At 37.8% G+C, this 16,704-nt stretch overlaps 1 protein-coding gene across 1 annotated transcript; it reads right to left on the bottom strand.

The window, feature by feature from the left end:
- Positions 1–10,679: 10,679 nt before the first annotated feature.
- Positions 10,680–13,453, bottom strand: TMEM225 (transmembrane protein 225). The gene is made up of 4 exons (XM_059156073.1): positions 13,070–13,453; positions 12,318–12,464; positions 11,929–12,063; positions 10,680–11,210 (listed from the first exon to the last, which is right to left on the bottom strand). Exons 1-4 carry the CDS (start codon positions 13,245–13,247, stop codon positions 10,990–10,992), a joined length of 681 nt encoding a protein of 226 aa, XP_059012056.1. The 5' UTR covers positions 13,248–13,453; the 3' UTR covers positions 10,680–10,989.
- Positions 13,454–16,704: the final 3,251 nt, after the last annotated feature.

Here is a 16,704-nt window from a genome sequence, read left to right as displayed (position 1 = left end):
TTAAAGAGTTCCTGTTTCTGAGTTTATGAGCAGGGGCTTGAGGGAATCAGCCTAGGAACTATCCCTGCCCAGCTGTGGCATTTAAACATTCAATTTATGTGACAATTTAAAGTTCGTGAATCCTCTCAGGCTGAGAATTACGGGCGCTTCCACTTTCTGTTCAATTACTCTATTTAAGTCAGCATGTGTTGCGTTTTAGAAAGGAACAAGTTAGCCTAATTTTCAATCTTATTCCTCTTCCTGAAAGTGAAAAGACAACAGCAGGAAAAATGGTCTTAGGTTTTAACACAGTCATTCAGCCTTGAGGGCGCTTGCTGAGTTCTCGGTGCTAGCCAGTAGCAGAGCCGCAAGCTGTGACTCAGTGCTGTTTCTCCAGTGGATAATTTCAGGCTTGAACGTCTCCAAATGAAGGAAAAATAGCCTAAGAAATACATGAGAATAGCCTTGGTGCACTTACCTGGAGCTTCCCATTTAGGGCATCCCAACAGCAATCATCGATATATAAATTCAGATCCAAATGTGTCAGACTGCAAGGATTCCGTTGGGCCTCTGAGAGGCTTTGGGGAGTGGAAGTTGCTAGTTTTTGTGCAAAGGGTTATTGACAGAGCAGGAGGTAAATACCAGGCGTGGGGTAGGCAAACCTGCCAGGCATTCTCCCAAGCCAGAGGTCACCGGGGACCACACACAGGACCAGAGTGTAGGAAGAGCAAGGACTCCAGTAAACCATCCCTAAAGGATAAATTAGCTGCTCAACTTCTAGTCTGGAGATGTTTCTACATCGCACCACGGCCCATAATCCAAAGATGACATTCATCTCCAAAATTCTCTTTTCCCATCTTTCTCTTGCATCCTATTTTGCAGCCATATGCCAAATGGCTACATAGATCAAAGATCTAAATGCAAAAAAATAATGAAAAAGTTCACTGAGAAAGTGAGTTTGGACAACTACCTGGAACCCATACCTCAACCTGACTTTATTATCCTCTACCAGCTGCTATGTGCACCATTACTCTTGTTAAAGATTTAAACGATCATTTTTGTATTTGATAGCATTTATCCATATTCATGAGGAAAATTATATACTGCTCAAAATTCTCAAATGTGTTGACACCTTAGAGTATATCCCTCAGAAATATGCAATCTACTGAATGCTTATTGTATATTGGTTTCCAGAAAACTTATTCCAATGTAATTATGTGAGATTCCATCACACCACATTCTCACTATCAATATTATCAATTTTTACTTCATATTCAATAAAATTTCCTTAAAATATAGTATCTTTAAATTATTGAGGATAAATATTTCTTGTCTTTTCAAAAATCTTCCAAGACTTTCAGGTTGATATTAGCAACTGTTCTGTTCCTTGCCCAGACTTCCCATGCATTATTTGTTTCTGTAGACTTTGTTTTTATTATTTTTGTGTGATTTATTAAGAAGAGAAGCTGTATTTACATATGAATGCACACATTTACATATTCATATGCATGTGCATTTGTATGTAAGTAGCTGTGCATTCATTTAAATATATGTTAATATGTAAGTTTATTATTTATATAAATTGTTATGTTCTTGACTGTTTAGTGGTCAAGACTTACTTTTTTTGGTTTTTTTTGGCTTTTTGTTTTAATATTATTTCATAAGGGGTTTTTTTATGTTTAGCGAGGAATTTCCCATTGAAATAGTCATCCTGTATGACCTAGATTTTATTCTGTTTTGTTCCTTTATTTATTTTCCATTTAAATCTATAAAGAGTCTGGAAGTTTCTTAGGTGAAGCATTAACATTTTTCTAAGAAGCTCAATTTCCAAACTCCACTTATTATATAAATTAGAACTTTGCTATTGGTTTGTCATATCTTTTTTGTCATTCACTAAGTTTTTCTACATATATTAAGATATTTCTCAACATTTGATTTTATTTCATTAAAGGGTCTGTCAATTCTTATTAGTATCCTTTACTTGTTTTTAAAATAATACATTTATGTATATTGTACCTATTTGAATTTAGCCATAAATCCAGAAAACTATTAGATAATGGTGACAGCAAAAATCTTTGTCTTCTTTCTCTCATTTTAATACCTTTATTTTTCTTTGTGAGGGAAGATCACTTTATTACTAGCTTATGAAATATTTTGAATTTTTTTGGTTGTTGCATTGTTTTATTGAGATTATCAATATTTTGTAATTAGATTAGTTTATGTACATTTTTAATATAAATAGATTCTAAAATTTCTGGGTAAATTTTAATGCTGTTGTTTTAGTTTTAGGACTTTTACATCTGTATCCAGTGTTGAAATCAGTCTATAGACTTTACATTTCATGCTGTCTTGGTAGATCTTGATATCCAGATAAAACCTAAGGAACTGAGGACCATCTCGAGTTTTCCTGGATTCTGGAAAATTAGTTTTTGTGGTTTTTATAGAACTCACCAAAAATGTTTATTAGAGTTGCATCTTGTTGTGGAAAATAAATTTTTTAACTGAATGATATGTGAGAAATTGTATTTTATTATAGCTTTAAATTTCATTTCCTCTATCATTAGTGAGATTCCACAGCAAGATCTGTTTTGCATGTCTTTTCTTTGTGAATTTTTGTTCATATATTTGCCCACTTTTCTTCTGTTTTGAACACTTTCCTCAAATGTTAAGAATTCTTTATGTATCAAATATATTATGACTTTTTCTGTGATGTAGATTGTATATATTTTCTGTTTTGTTTATGGCATTTTCCAATGCAAAAACATTTTTTATTGAGTCAAATATGTCAGTCCGTTTTTCTATTGCATGTAAATTTTGAGTCATAGTTGAAAAATATTCCATAAATCCATTGTCTTCTTGTAGAAGAATGTGCTTGTACATTTTTATTTCTTATATTTAGTTATACTTATAAATGGTGTGAAGAGTAATTTATTTATTTATTTTCTGAGATTTTATTTATTTTATTTATTTGTCAGAGAGTGAGAGAGAGTGAGAGAGATAGTGTACAGCAGGGGGAGGGGCAGGCAGAGGGAGAAGTAGGTTTCCCACTGAGCAAGGGGCCAGGAGTGGGATTCAATCCCAGGATCATGGGATCATGACTTAAACCAGTGGACTTAACCCACTGAGCCACCAGGTATCCCATCTAATTTTAGATCTAATTTTATGTTTTTCCAAATGCATAGTTAGCTATCCCAACACTATTTATTAAAAACTCCAAATTTGCTCCTATTATTTGAGATTATATCTTGATCATATATTAACCTTTATATGTACTTTAATCTATTCCTAGAATTTCTATTCTATTCCAGTAGTCTGATTATCTATTCTAGTCAATACCACATTTTATAAACATAAAGGTTTAGACTATGTTTTGATATCTCATGAAACTAGTTTCCCCTCTTATATATTTATTATTTTTAATTTAAAACATTTTATTTTTTTCTATCACTGATAATATTTATTTTTTAGTTTTTCATTTTTTAAGTTTCTGTTTTAATTCCAGTTAGTTAACATACAGTGTTATCTTAGTTTCAGGTACAATTTAGTAATTCAACATTTCCGTACATCACCCTATGTTCATCACTCCAAGTACACTTCTTTTAAAGATTTATTTATTTGACACAGCGAGAGAGGGAACACAAGCAGGGGGAGTGGGAGAGGAAGAAGCAGGCTTCCCACCAAGCAGGGAGCCTGATGTGGGGCTCGATCCCAGGACTCTGGGATTATGACCTGAACCAAAGGCAGATGCTTAATGACTGAGCCACCCAGGCATCCCAATAAGTGCACTTCTTAATCCCCATCACCTACTTCATCCATCCCCCAACTCTCTGCCCCTCTGGTAACCATCAGCTTGTTCTTTATAATTGAGTCTGTTTCTTGATTTGTCTCCTCTCTCTCTTATTTTTTTCCCTTTGCTTGTGTGTTTTGTTTCTTAAAATTCCACATATGAGTGAAATCATGTGATATTTGTCTTTCTCTGACTGACTTATTTCACTTAGCATCATACTCTCTAGCTCCACCCATATCATTGCAAATGGCAATATTTCATTCTTTTTTATGATTGAATTATATACCACATCTTTTAAAAAATTTTTTTAGTGAGAGAGCATGTTGGGTGTGGGGGTGAGGAGCTGCTGAAGAAGAGGGAAAGAGAGAGAATCCCAAGCAGGCTTCATGCTCAGTGCAGAGCCTGGTACAGTGCTCAATCTCACATCCCTGATATCATGACCTGAGCTGAAATCAAGAGATGGACACTTAGCTGTCTGAGTCACCCAGGCACCCCATATATCATATCATCATATCTTCTTTATTCATTTAACAATGGGTGGACACTTGGGCTGCTTCCATATCTTGGCTATTGTAATAAATGAATTCAATAAAGTTGCAGGATACAAAATCAATGTGCAGAAATCTGTTACATTTCTTTTTTTTTTTTTTAAGTTCATTTATTTGAGGAAGAGAGTGCATGCACAAGTGGTGGGGGGAGCAGAGAGAGAAATAGACTCCACATCAATTGTAGAGCTCAACATAAGACTCAATCCCACAATCCTGAGATAATAACTTGAGTGGAAACCAAGAGTTCAAACTGACTGAGCCACCCAGGTGTCCCAAAATCTGTTGTATTTCTATACACCAAAAATGAAGCAGCAGAAAGAGAAATTAAGAACACAATCTTACTTACAATTGCATCTGAAATAATAAGATACCTAGGAATAAATCTAACCAAAAATATGAAAAACCTATACTCTGGAAACTATAAAACCCTCATGAAAGAAATAGAAGATGACACAAAGAAATGGAAAGACAGTCCATGTTCATGGACTGGAAGAACAAATATTGTTAAAATGTCTACCCAAAGCACTCTACACACTTAATGCAATTCCTAACAAAACACCAACAGCATTTTTCACAGGACTAGAACAAGAAATCTTAAAATTTGTATGGAACTACAAAAGATTCTGAATAGCCAAAGCAATCCTAAAAAAGAAAAACAAAGCTGGAGGCATCACCATTCTGGACTTCAAGTTATATTATAACGCTGTAGTAATCAAAACAGTATAGTACTGGCACAAAAATAGACACATAGATCAGTAGAACAAATAGAAAATGCAGAAATAAACCCACAATTACATGATCGATTAATCTTTGACAAAGCAGGAAAAGACTATTCAATGGGAAAAAGATAGTTTCTTCAACAGTGTCGGAAAAACTGGACAACACATGCAGAAGAATGAAATTGGACCACTTTTTTTATACTTTACACAACAATAAATTGAAAATGGATTAAAGACCTAAATGTGAGACCTGAACCATAAAAATCCTACAAGAGAACACAGGCAAGTAATTTCTTTGACATTGGCCAGAGCAGCTTCTTTCTAGGTATGTCTCCTGAAGCAAGGGAAACAAAAGCAAAAATAAACTTTGGGATTACATAAAAAAGGTTCTGCTCAGTGAAGGAAAACAATCAACAAAATTAAGGCAACCCAAGGAATGGGAGAAGATATTTACAAATGTCATATCTGATAAAGGGTTACTATCTAAAATCTATAAAGAACTTATCAAATCCAACACTCAAAAAACAAATAATCCAATCAAAAAATGGGCAGAAGGCCTGAACAGACATTTCTCTAAAGAAGACATACAGATGACCAACAGACACATGTTGGTCAATGTCAAAGATGGTCAATGTCACTCACCATCAGGGAAATGCAAAATTACAGTGAGATATCCCCTCATACCTGTCAGAATGACTAACACCAACAACACATGAAACAACAGGTATTGGGGAGGATGTGGAGAAAAGGGAATCTTCATGCACAGTTGGTGGGAATGCAAATTGGTGCAGCCACTCTGGGAAATGGTGTGAAGGTTCCTCAAAGAGTTAAAAATAGAACTATGCCACAATCCAGCAATCACACTATTGGGTATTTACCTGAAGAATGCAAGAACATTAATTCAAACAAAACAAAACAAAAACAAAAAAACAAAAACACTAATTCAAAGGGATACAGGCACCCTTATGTTTATAGCAGCATTATTTATAAAAGCCAAGATAGGGGCACCTGGGTGGCTCAGAGGGTTAAGCGTCTGCCTTTGGCTCAGGTCATGATCTCAGGGTCCTGAGATGGAGTCCCACATTGGCCTCCCTGCTCTGCGGGGAGCCTATTTCTTCCTCTGCCTCTCTCTCTCTTTGTCTCTCATGCATAAATAAATAAACTCTTTAAAAAGTAATAATAATATGGGGTGCCGGAGCTCAGTGAGTTAAAGCTTCTGCCTTGCACTCAGGTCATGATCCCAGGGTCCTGGGATTGAGCTCCGCATTGAGCTCTCTGCTCAGCAGGGAGCCTGCCTCCCTCTCTCTCTCTCTCTGCCTACCTCTGCCTACTTGCGATCTCTGTCAAATAAATAAATAAAATCTTTAAAATAATAATAATAATAATAATAATAGCCAAGATATGGGTTGGTGAATGATATTTATACCTTTTTCAACTAGTAATAATCACGCCTTAGACAAATCTCATTGACTATGTCACTGCTGCCACTGCGCAAAGCTTATATACCTTTTTAAAGTCCTTATTCCTCTGTCTTTTCATTTACATTTGGACTATGTGATGGTCAGTTTTCAGTGGTATCCCTTAAATATCACCTATTGCTTATATAACAATGAGGTGTTTTGTTTTTTTTTTCAACTTTCTTCTTCCCCTTCCTCTTTTCTCCCTTATTTTAGGGCATTGCTTCCAGTGTTTTCAGAACAAACAACACATAACACGTGTTATATTCATATGACAAAATTATCATTCTATCATCATCCCAAACTTTGCTCTTGTCTTAGACCTACAATCAAATGTATTAAATATTTACCATCAGTATTTATAGTGGTATTTCTACAGTCCTCTTCTTTGAATGAAGTCCATCATCTCCTAGTAAATTCCTCAAGAGCAGTTTATAGATAAAGAATTCCTTGAGCTCTTCACATGCTTAAATCTGTTTTCAATAGCCTTAATATTTGAAGGAATGCTTAGTTGAATATAAAATCATTTCAGCTTTTTTTTCCCCCTTAATTTCTTCAAGTGTTGCTTCATGCCTTGATATAAGTTGTGTTTGAGAAGTCTTTTGTCAGCCTAATTCTTTTTTTTTAGTTATTCATTCTTTTTGCCTTTTCTAAGCTTGTATCTATATCGGTAATTATAATTTGTTCTTTTATTTACTTCTGTATTATCTGCTACTCCCTACCCACCAAAAGGAGAGAACTTGTACATCTACTTCACCATAATATTCCAGCACTTAGAACAGTAGCTCGCACATAGTATCCACAATAGTGTTCTTTGATTATAAGTTTTTAATTTTGATGCGGCCTTTTATTTTTTCTGTTGTTTCATATGTTTTTGTTGTCATAACCAAGATATCATGGCTGCATCCAAAGTTATAAGACTGTCTCCTATGTTCTCTTCTATGATAGAAAAATAATTTTCTATCGATGCGATAGATAATATCGATATTATTTTATCGATAATAAAAACTTAACGATGATAATGTGAAATATTGTATTCAAACAGCATGAAGGAGACCCCAAGGGTGTTGTTAACATTCTATTTCTTTGAGTGCTTATTACACTATTACACTGACGAGTTCTCTTTGTGAAGATTTAAAGAGCTATACATATACCATTTGTGATCTTTTCTATATGCATTTTATATTTCAAAAAAGGTTACTCAAACTTTCTTCCAAAATAAAACAAAATAAAAATAAGAAAATAACACATACGGGACACCTGGGTGGCTCAGTGGGTTAAAGCCTCTGCCTTCGGCTCAGGCCATGATCCCAGGGTCCTGGGATAGAGCCCTGCATCGGGCTCTCTGCTCAGCGGGGGAGCCTGCTTTCCCCTCCTCGTCTGCCTGCCTCTCTGCCTACTTGTGATCTCTGTCTGTCAAATAAATAAATAAAATCTTTAATAAAAAATAAAAAAAGAAAATAACACATAAAAATAAACTGGGCAAAGAGAGTTCAAGAAGACAAATTGTAGCCAAAGTTTACTTACGACGATAGATTCAAGAATTCTAAAATAATTAGAAAATTTATTTCAGCAGTTTATTAAGACAAACATAACATGACTAAAGAGGGACTTTCCCAGGAACTCAAAGTGTTTAACAATGAGAAACAAGAAAAAAAATTAGTTTGGGAAAATTTGTACAGGGACATAGATGAGTGCAAATTTAATTTAAACAATCTAAACCAAATGGAACATAGTGTTAAGGCTTTATAAGTTTAGACAATAAGTACACAGGTGGTTATTACATTGTTTTCTACTTTGTTCTGTATGTTTGAAATCACAATAAAATACAGAAAAATTTTCCACAAATGATAATTTATATATAAGATACATCCTATTATTGGGATAGGAAAAAAAAATCAATTGATATTTCAGTAGATGTATGAATATTTTCAATAAAGTTAAACATTTACTTCTGGTCAGTTGACTCTGCAAATGAGATATATAAGAAGTCCTTTAATTTGATGAGGCAACTGTGCCAAATTCTACAGTGTATATAATACCAACTATTAGGATTATACAGGCATTTTAATTAAGATGAAGAACACAGAAAGGATGCTTATTATCTTTTTCTTCCCCATTCACCTTATCTTGGAAGTCTGAGCCAATGAATAAGACAACACAATAAAACAGAAATAAGTAATAAAAGTATTGGAAGGAAATAAACATCTTTTCGGCAGACAATATGTCTTCCTCCAAGAATAACATAAGAGAGTATATAGACAAATTAAAAGGCCTAATTAAGACAAATTTTAAAAAGAGTTTAGTCGTTTCTAGAGACAAAAATCAACTCTACACCAATAATAGGCAACTAGAAAATATTATAAAATATTTCAATTCACAAAAGCACAAAACTACAAGTTACCTATGAATCAACCTAACAGAAGATCTTTCTGGAAAAAAAAAAATCATAAAACATTGTTGAAGGACATGAAAGAACCCCTAAATACATGTTGTCATATTTTTGGATTGGATGGGTAAATATTATTAGCATTGTTAATTCTCCCCCAAATAAATTAATAAATTAATATGATTATGAATCATATCAAAGTAGGATTTTTGTGGAACTGTATAAGCTAGTCCTGCTATTTATATGGGGACCAAAAGGCCAAGAACAAATCAAAATCATTTGGAACAAGAACAAGCACTTGGACATATTAAACACCAACACTTTCTATTCCTATAGTAATTTAGAGTGCTGTATCATACAGGGATATAAAAACAGACCCATGAAATGTGTTATAGAGATCAGAAACACACTCACAACCTTGTATTTGAAGCATGTAGGAATTATGTTACAAATATATAAGACAAGGAATTAAGTCATAAAAATGTTCTGAATAAATAGCTATCCACATGGAAAGTAAATAAAATTTGCATCTATGCTTTATATACTTCGCAAAGATTATTCCTAGTAAGTGTAGAGTAAGGAAGGATTTCTTAAACAAGACACTGTTAAGCACCAACTAAAAGGAAAATTTAATATATTGTATTACATTTCATCTGAATACCTCGGCAAAACAAAAAGACATAAAACCCAAGACACCACCACTTAGTATTAGTTTCCAATGTATAAGAACTACAAATTGATAAGAAATAGACAATTTGTTTCAAAAAATGGTCAAACAGCAATTCACAGAAGAGGAAATCCTGAAGCTCAATAATGAAATGAGGTGAGCAGACTCAGCGATCATTCAAGAGGAGATTAAAAATAAAAAGACTGATTAAACCCAAGTGTTGGCAAGGCACAAAGAGACTAGAACACTCATACACTGCTGACAGAAGTATGAATTGTAACAGCCATTTTTTACATCATTCTGTCAACATTTAGGTAACTTGAAAATGAAGACACTTTCTGATCCAACTCTTCCAGTCCCAGATAAATACCCTAGAGAAAGTCGAGCACATAGACAGCTGTGTATAAGAACATTTATAGTAGCACTATAGCAGAATAAAAGAAAACTAGATTTTCATCAACTTAACTGTAAGTTAGTTAAAAGCTTAACTGTAGTTTCAGTGAACAAAGTAGAACAAAGCTGAATGAATCACAAAACCATACGCGTAGTGAGTGGGAAAAAAAGCAAGTTGCAGAGGTGCCTGAGTGACTCAGTGGGTTAAGCCGCTGCCTTCAGCTCAGGCCATGATCTCATCAGGGTCCTGGGATCAAGCCTCGTATTGAGCTCTTTGCTCAGTGGGGAGCCTCCTTCTCTCTCTCTCTCTCTCTTTCTGCTGCCTCTCTGCCTACTTGTGATCTCTCTCTATCAAAAAAAATAAAATCTTAAAAAAGAAAAACCAAGTTGCAGAAAAATGATCTGTACAGTCTTTTAATAAATCTTTGAGCACTTGGAAAGCTAATCTATGTCATTTTTAAGGAGGCATAAAGTTGTAAAAAATGACAACATGAATGTAAAGTGATCAGGAATGCATCATTAAAATTATTTTGTGAAAAGAAACAAGGGAGGGAAATGAGATTAGGGAAATTTTTAGCTGAATATCACTTTATCTATAAATTTAATTTGAAAACATCTAAAGCAAATAAGACATAAAGTTATAATTTCATAAAGTTTGAATGATGTGTGCACAGGCACTTATCATACTGTTTTGTGTTCTGAATGAAATATTTCACAACAAAGTTAAAGTACAAAAGGTATTCTATGTTATTTAAATCTTTGTGGTGTATATAGTTAACAATACGGCAAGTATTCGTTATAAGATAATATTTATTGTGTGAATAACACATGTTCTTAAATGGCGAGAACAAATAGAAACTATTTGTTCGGCAGGCCAGGATTAAAAAAAAAAAAAAAAAAAAGTCACCCTTTGGATCTTCTTACAGACACAACCCAGGCACAGTCATTAAATAATGCCGAACAAAGACAATACGGCTGTAGAGACACACAGCGCCTTAGGCAAAGCGGTTTCCATTACGATGTGTATGTAATGAAAGATCGAATGTCAAATCATAGAGCCCAGGTTACACGGCGCAGTTGGAATTGTGGTCTGTCTGGAGAATCTTCCCTTGTGTGAACAATACTACGAGGCATGGCTGCCTTTGGTGAAGAAACAACAGAACCCTCCGACTCCTCTGCGTCCCGACTTTCTCTCTGAGGGGTAGTAGGGAAGAGGGTCACGCAGGCACAAATCTTGGTGGACTGCTTGCACTCTAGCAAAGACATGGTTCCTGGGGAAAAGAGAAGCCAGGAGAAGGAGATGAACAATGAAGAGTCACAGAAACGTTCCCTCTGTGCCAGCAGAGAGGCCCCTACCCAGAGCCCAGTGGGTCCCTCTGAGCCGCCCCAAACCAAACCGTGGGGGAGAGGGAGGTGTTAGCGGCAGAGAGGAGACGCATATGCAAGATAGCTTAAATGCCGCGCATGTCCAGAGCACCCGAAGACTGAAGACTCATGCTTCTGAGTTTGTAAGTGCAATTCCAAATAAAATTTAAAGACTTTTTAAGAAAAGGAGGGTCTCCAGTGTTGGCACGTGGTCATTTAACACCAGGAATTGCTTGTTTCTGACCTCAGAGTGCCTCGGCACCACCCTGGACTCCCAGGGCACCCTGTCCCTCTTCACAGTAGTAAACATTCGGTATCAGCCATTCTCCTTAGTCATGACTTTACTGGCTCTCTCTGCCCGGAAGTGGGAAGGGGGTGAAAGACAGTAGAAATGGCAGACGTGAGAGCTGCCCTTGGAGCAAGCTTACTGAATATTTCACACAGCCCTCATCTCCAGTTCTACCCTTGGAGGAGCTGCCCTCAGAGAGTGAGTCCACTTAAACCTTGGTCATTTAATACTCAAGGGTTGGCACCTTTTCCCTATGCCCCTTCCCCATCCTTTTTTCCTCTCTATCAGAGATTGATCGGTTCTTATCACCCATCAGGGGCCCTGAATATACTCACCAGAGGCCATAAAGAGGCAAACGCTTAAGTAGCCAGTGACAATGATCCAGCTGATTTTGTAACTAGAGTAGTACACGGATTGACCTTGCCTGAGCTTTTGATGATACAGGACGAGTGCACAGAACAGGAGGATACCTTTTGTCCAGACACAAGGAAAAAAAAGTCCCTTCTGAGAAACCTGGGCTCTTCTACTCAAGCCTTTAACCCAAGATACGCCTGACTTCCAAGACTCCACCCTGTAAACCAGCACCTTATCCAAAACCAGTCCCCCTAAGTGGTCGTTCCAATTCAGAGGCTCAATCTCTGAGCCAGAGAACTAGGAAGGCTGCAGTCCGGACCCATAAATGAAGTCGGTCTCCAAGCCTGTGTCAAGGGAACCAGGAAGTTACCTGTGAGGAAGCTGAGGAAGGCAGTGATGAAGAGGATACGTTTAGTTGAAGGAATCAGATAAGTGACTTCCAAACCCAGGAGCAAGTTATGGAAGAGGGAAAGGTTGAGAACCAAAATCATCATGATCCTGACCACTTCCAGGCCATCTGTTGGAAAGCAGAAGCTGTGTTGAAAGAAGGACAGAGATTTCTTCTAGGCTCATTTCCACCTAAGGACCACACAAATTTTTAGGTAAAAATTGAATTGGGGTAAAAAGATCTGATTAAATAATAAAGAGGGGCAAGAGGAAAGAAAAAAGAGGCAGGGAGCCTGCAGCTGAATGGGAGCGAGAACCAGAGGAAACTGCTCTCTATCTTAGCGTCTCTATAAGCCTCCTCTTCTCCTTTTCTTTTCTCAGATTTCTCATTCAATACAATTCATCCTGCCCTCTAGTGCTAATACAAGATATTTCCTTGTTGCCAATTACCTTTCTTTTATGGCCTCCTGTTCTAGGTGCACTGACTACCCTAGGGCTACTGCCAACACTTCTCAGATGTCCAGCAATTAAGTCTAGGCGCTTCTAAACTTTTCCCCAAAATACGCAGAATGGTGAGATTTGGGAGTCAGCCTTGACCATTGATTATGGAACTGGGAGCAGGGCAGCCCGCAGAAGTTGCCCCAGAGAACAGAGAGTAAGCTGGTGAGATAAGTAGAAATCAAGGAAAAAGGAACCCTCCCTCTCCCACATCTCTTTCCATAGTGTCGTTCTGACCTTCTGGCCAAAGAGTGGTGCAACATATCCAGGGGCTGTGCCTTATTGTATTTTTATTTGTTTCCAGTGTCAGTTCAACCCATTCTTCTGTAAGGACTCCTATTGCCACGAACACTAAGGCCCAGGAGGAGAACATCACGTTCATGGCCTGGATATTTCTGAATGAGACATTCACCATTGCGAGGGGGTTTTCAAGCTGAGACCACCACCAGTATCTCACATGACTCTTCTCTGATTCGATTATTTCTTCACAGGAGGACAAGCAAAGTCTAAATTCTCAATGATTGCAGAGGCATTGGACGTGGCGGGGCTGATGTCACCTACGGAACAGAGACGATAAATCCCACTCCCCTACTCATATATCTGGGCCGGCCTGCTGTCAGGGTTGCCAACTGCCATGGAATTATCTCTTAGCTTGACCCTTGACCCTGGTGACTAGCACAGTGGAAAGACCAAGGGGACTACAGGTCCTGAGAGAGTTACCCTTTATAGAGGGAGATATAATATCACATATTAGAGCTGCCAGACGCAGTGATAACTAGAGGCCTTGAAAGAAGTTAAACATGCCTGACCGAAGAGGTCCAATTTTAGAGTGAGGGATCAGTAAGAGCAGAAGGAATTCAAGATGATTGAAGGAGGAGTCGGCCAGCTAGCCGCACCAAAGGGCATGACCTCTCAAAATTTAGGACGTTTTGGAGACACTTCTGTCCTCATTTGGAGAGCCTGAAGAAGGTGAGTTAGGCAGGCACCTTATTGCAGGCACCTTGAAGCCACAGAAAATGGCTTCATACACTGAAGCATTGCAGTCCAGTATCATTTATAAGGCACAGACTATTATTTTTTGACAGTTGCCTTTGTAACTCAGCAGAGAAAACATATACTTATTCCTTGAATAGGCAACCATGGTATGCAGTAAGCGCAGAGTCAGAGGACTTATAGTAAAACCCCCAGGAAAGCCTTTTACGGAACCAAGATGAAAGTCGTATCTAACAGCCTCTTTCTGCCTATTTCTTTGACCTTATTGCAGACCCCTTTCCATGGGCCAAACTGGATTTCTTTCATTGCATCAAACATGCTGTGCGGTCTTTCTTCCAAACCTCTTTACATATCTTGGTATATTGTATTTTAAAAACTTTTTAGGGATGCCTGGGTGGCTTAGAGAGTTAAAGCCTCTGCCTTTGGCTCAGGTCATGATCTCAGGGTCCTGGATGGAGCCCTGCATCAGGCTCTCTACTCGGCAGGGAGACTGCTTCCCCCTCTCTCTCTGCTGCCTCTCCGCCTACTTGTGATCTCTCTCTGTCAAATAAATAAGTAATATCTTTAAAAAAAAAAAAACTTTTTAGAACAATGTTCAATATCTTTAATCTTACAAAGGAGACTTTGTAATTAAGAGAATGGATTCAAGGGGTGCCTGGGTGACTCAGTGGATTGAGTGGCCGACTCTTGATTTCAGCTCAGGTCATGATCTCACAATAGTGAGATTGAGCCCCAAGTGGGGCTCCGTGCTCAGTGGAGTCAGTCTGCTTGAGATTCTTCCTCTCCTTCTGCTCCTCTGCTCACATTCTCTTTCTCTCCTCTCTAAAAAAAAGAAAGGAAAGGAAAGAAAAAAAAGAGCCTCATAGTCCTGGCTTTCCATCCTGGCTCTGCCACTGAATAGCTTTGTGATCTTACAGATAATAATGCTTCCTACTACATAAGAATTTTGTAAAGACTACATGAGTTCAGAGAGGTAAAGCACTTCAAAAGAGTCCTCAGCGCATGACAAATGATATGGAAGCAATTACCACGGTATTCACTTGGACTCCCTGGGACAGTGACTCTGAGGTAGGAATTGTATGTGAAGAGTTTATTGGGGACCATGTCCAGCAGTCACACCTGCCAGTGTCTGAGGCGAGCGGGTTTGGACAGAAGTTAAACTGGGATGTCGTTGCAACCAAAGAAACTTGAGCCGGCCGGAGCCACCAGGAGCTCCGGATGGAGAGCAGCTTTCCGGAGTCATCTCGGATGGAGCAAGAGAGCGTAGTTTGCTGTAGAATGTAGCCTGTCCCTTCTCTGTCCAGGACAATTCCTTTCCTCTCAGAAACTGCAGGCCTCAGGAGCCGTCCCTTCTGGTAGTCATGGGAATGAGCTCCCATCCTTGTCCTCTCCTGTATCAGAGCCGGCTTGCTCTGAGAGCTGCCAACTGCTGTGGAATCACCTATCGGTTTGACCTTTGATGCTTGAGGACTAGTGTAGTGGAGGGACCAAGAGGGTAATAGCCATGACAATTTATATTATTGCATTCTTATATAGTGATGATTTTATACCTATGCAATTGGTCCCTAAGAATAGGATTCAGGGCCAAAAGATTTATGTCTCTTTTAAATTTTAAGAGATAATGGCACAAGAATATGAAGAGGTAGCCAGATTAGAGAACCTGGTGGGATGTGAGGGATTCGTGAGAGACAGGTCTAAGAAGGAACCATGTTTCCAGCTTGGGAGAACAGTAGTCCATGATGCCATTAAGTAAGATATAAAATATGGTCTCAGAAGCACAAGCCTGGTGAGGAAGAAGCTAGTAAGTAAAATGCTGGTTTCGGTTCAGTTTAAGGTACCTACAGCCCATATGATAGATGGAATTTAGTTCTGGAACTTGCCGATGCATTAGGGGTTATCAGCCTGGGGATGGCAGTTGAAACATAGATGTGCATATCCTCGTGTAAGGATATGACAAGAAGTAGAGAAGGAAATTCTGGAGAGGGGCATCTGGATGGATTAGTGGGTTAAGTGCCTGCTTTCAGCTCAGGTCATGATCCTGGGGCCCTAGGACCAAATCCCACATCTGGCTCCCTGTTCAGCAGGGAGTCTGCTTCACCCTTTCCCTCTGCCACTCTTCCCCACTCATACTCTCTCTCACTCGCTTCTCTCTCTCTGTCTCTTTCAAATACATAAATAACTTTTTTAAAAAAATCCTTTTAAAAAAGAGAATTCTGGATAGCATTAGCATTTACAAGAAAAAGCAAAGAGGATGAGTCAGAGAAATATAAATGTTGGTGAGTAATTAAAAAGAAGCTAGAGTTTTAAGAAGACATTGAGCAATGATACCTCATGCTGTAAGGAAATCAGGTTTGGTACAAGCTGAGCATATGTCATTTTATTGGTAATCAGAATGTCCTTTGGTGGTTTGGGTCCTAGCATTTTCAGTAGAATGAGGGCAGGAGTGGAAGTAAAGGAGAGAGAGTTTTTGTTGTTGTTTTGTTTTTTAATGGCAACTAGATGACATCAATAACAAAAAGGGAAAAAGGAAAGTAGAATTGTAGTTTCAAGAGGATAATATGCAATTTTAGAAAAATTAGAGAATAATACAATGATGCCCACATATCCTACATCCAGCTTCAGTGGCCGTTCCCTGAATTATTCTGAAATAATCCAAGACAATTTCATTTTTAAATATTTGTTTGTGTCACAAAAAGGATTGATTTTTCCAAGACAATTTCATTTTTAAATATTTGTTTGTGTCACAAAAAGGATTGATTTTTCCCCCTTCTACATTTTCTTCCTCCCCTCTCCCTCCCCACCTCCTCTTATCTAGTTTATTAGAGGGTTATTATTTTCATTCAACATTTCAAAACCTCTTTATGTATTTATCCATTTGA

Source organism: Mustela lutreola, chromosome 1 (genome assembly GCF_030435805.1).
Source record: "Mustela lutreola isolate mMusLut2 chromosome 1, mMusLut2.pri, whole genome shotgun sequence".
NCBI lineage: Eukaryota > Metazoa > Chordata > Mammalia > Carnivora > Mustelidae > Mustela > Mustela lutreola.
Note: the sequence above shows the minus strand (reverse complement) of the source record. Positions and strands in the feature narration are given on the sequence as shown.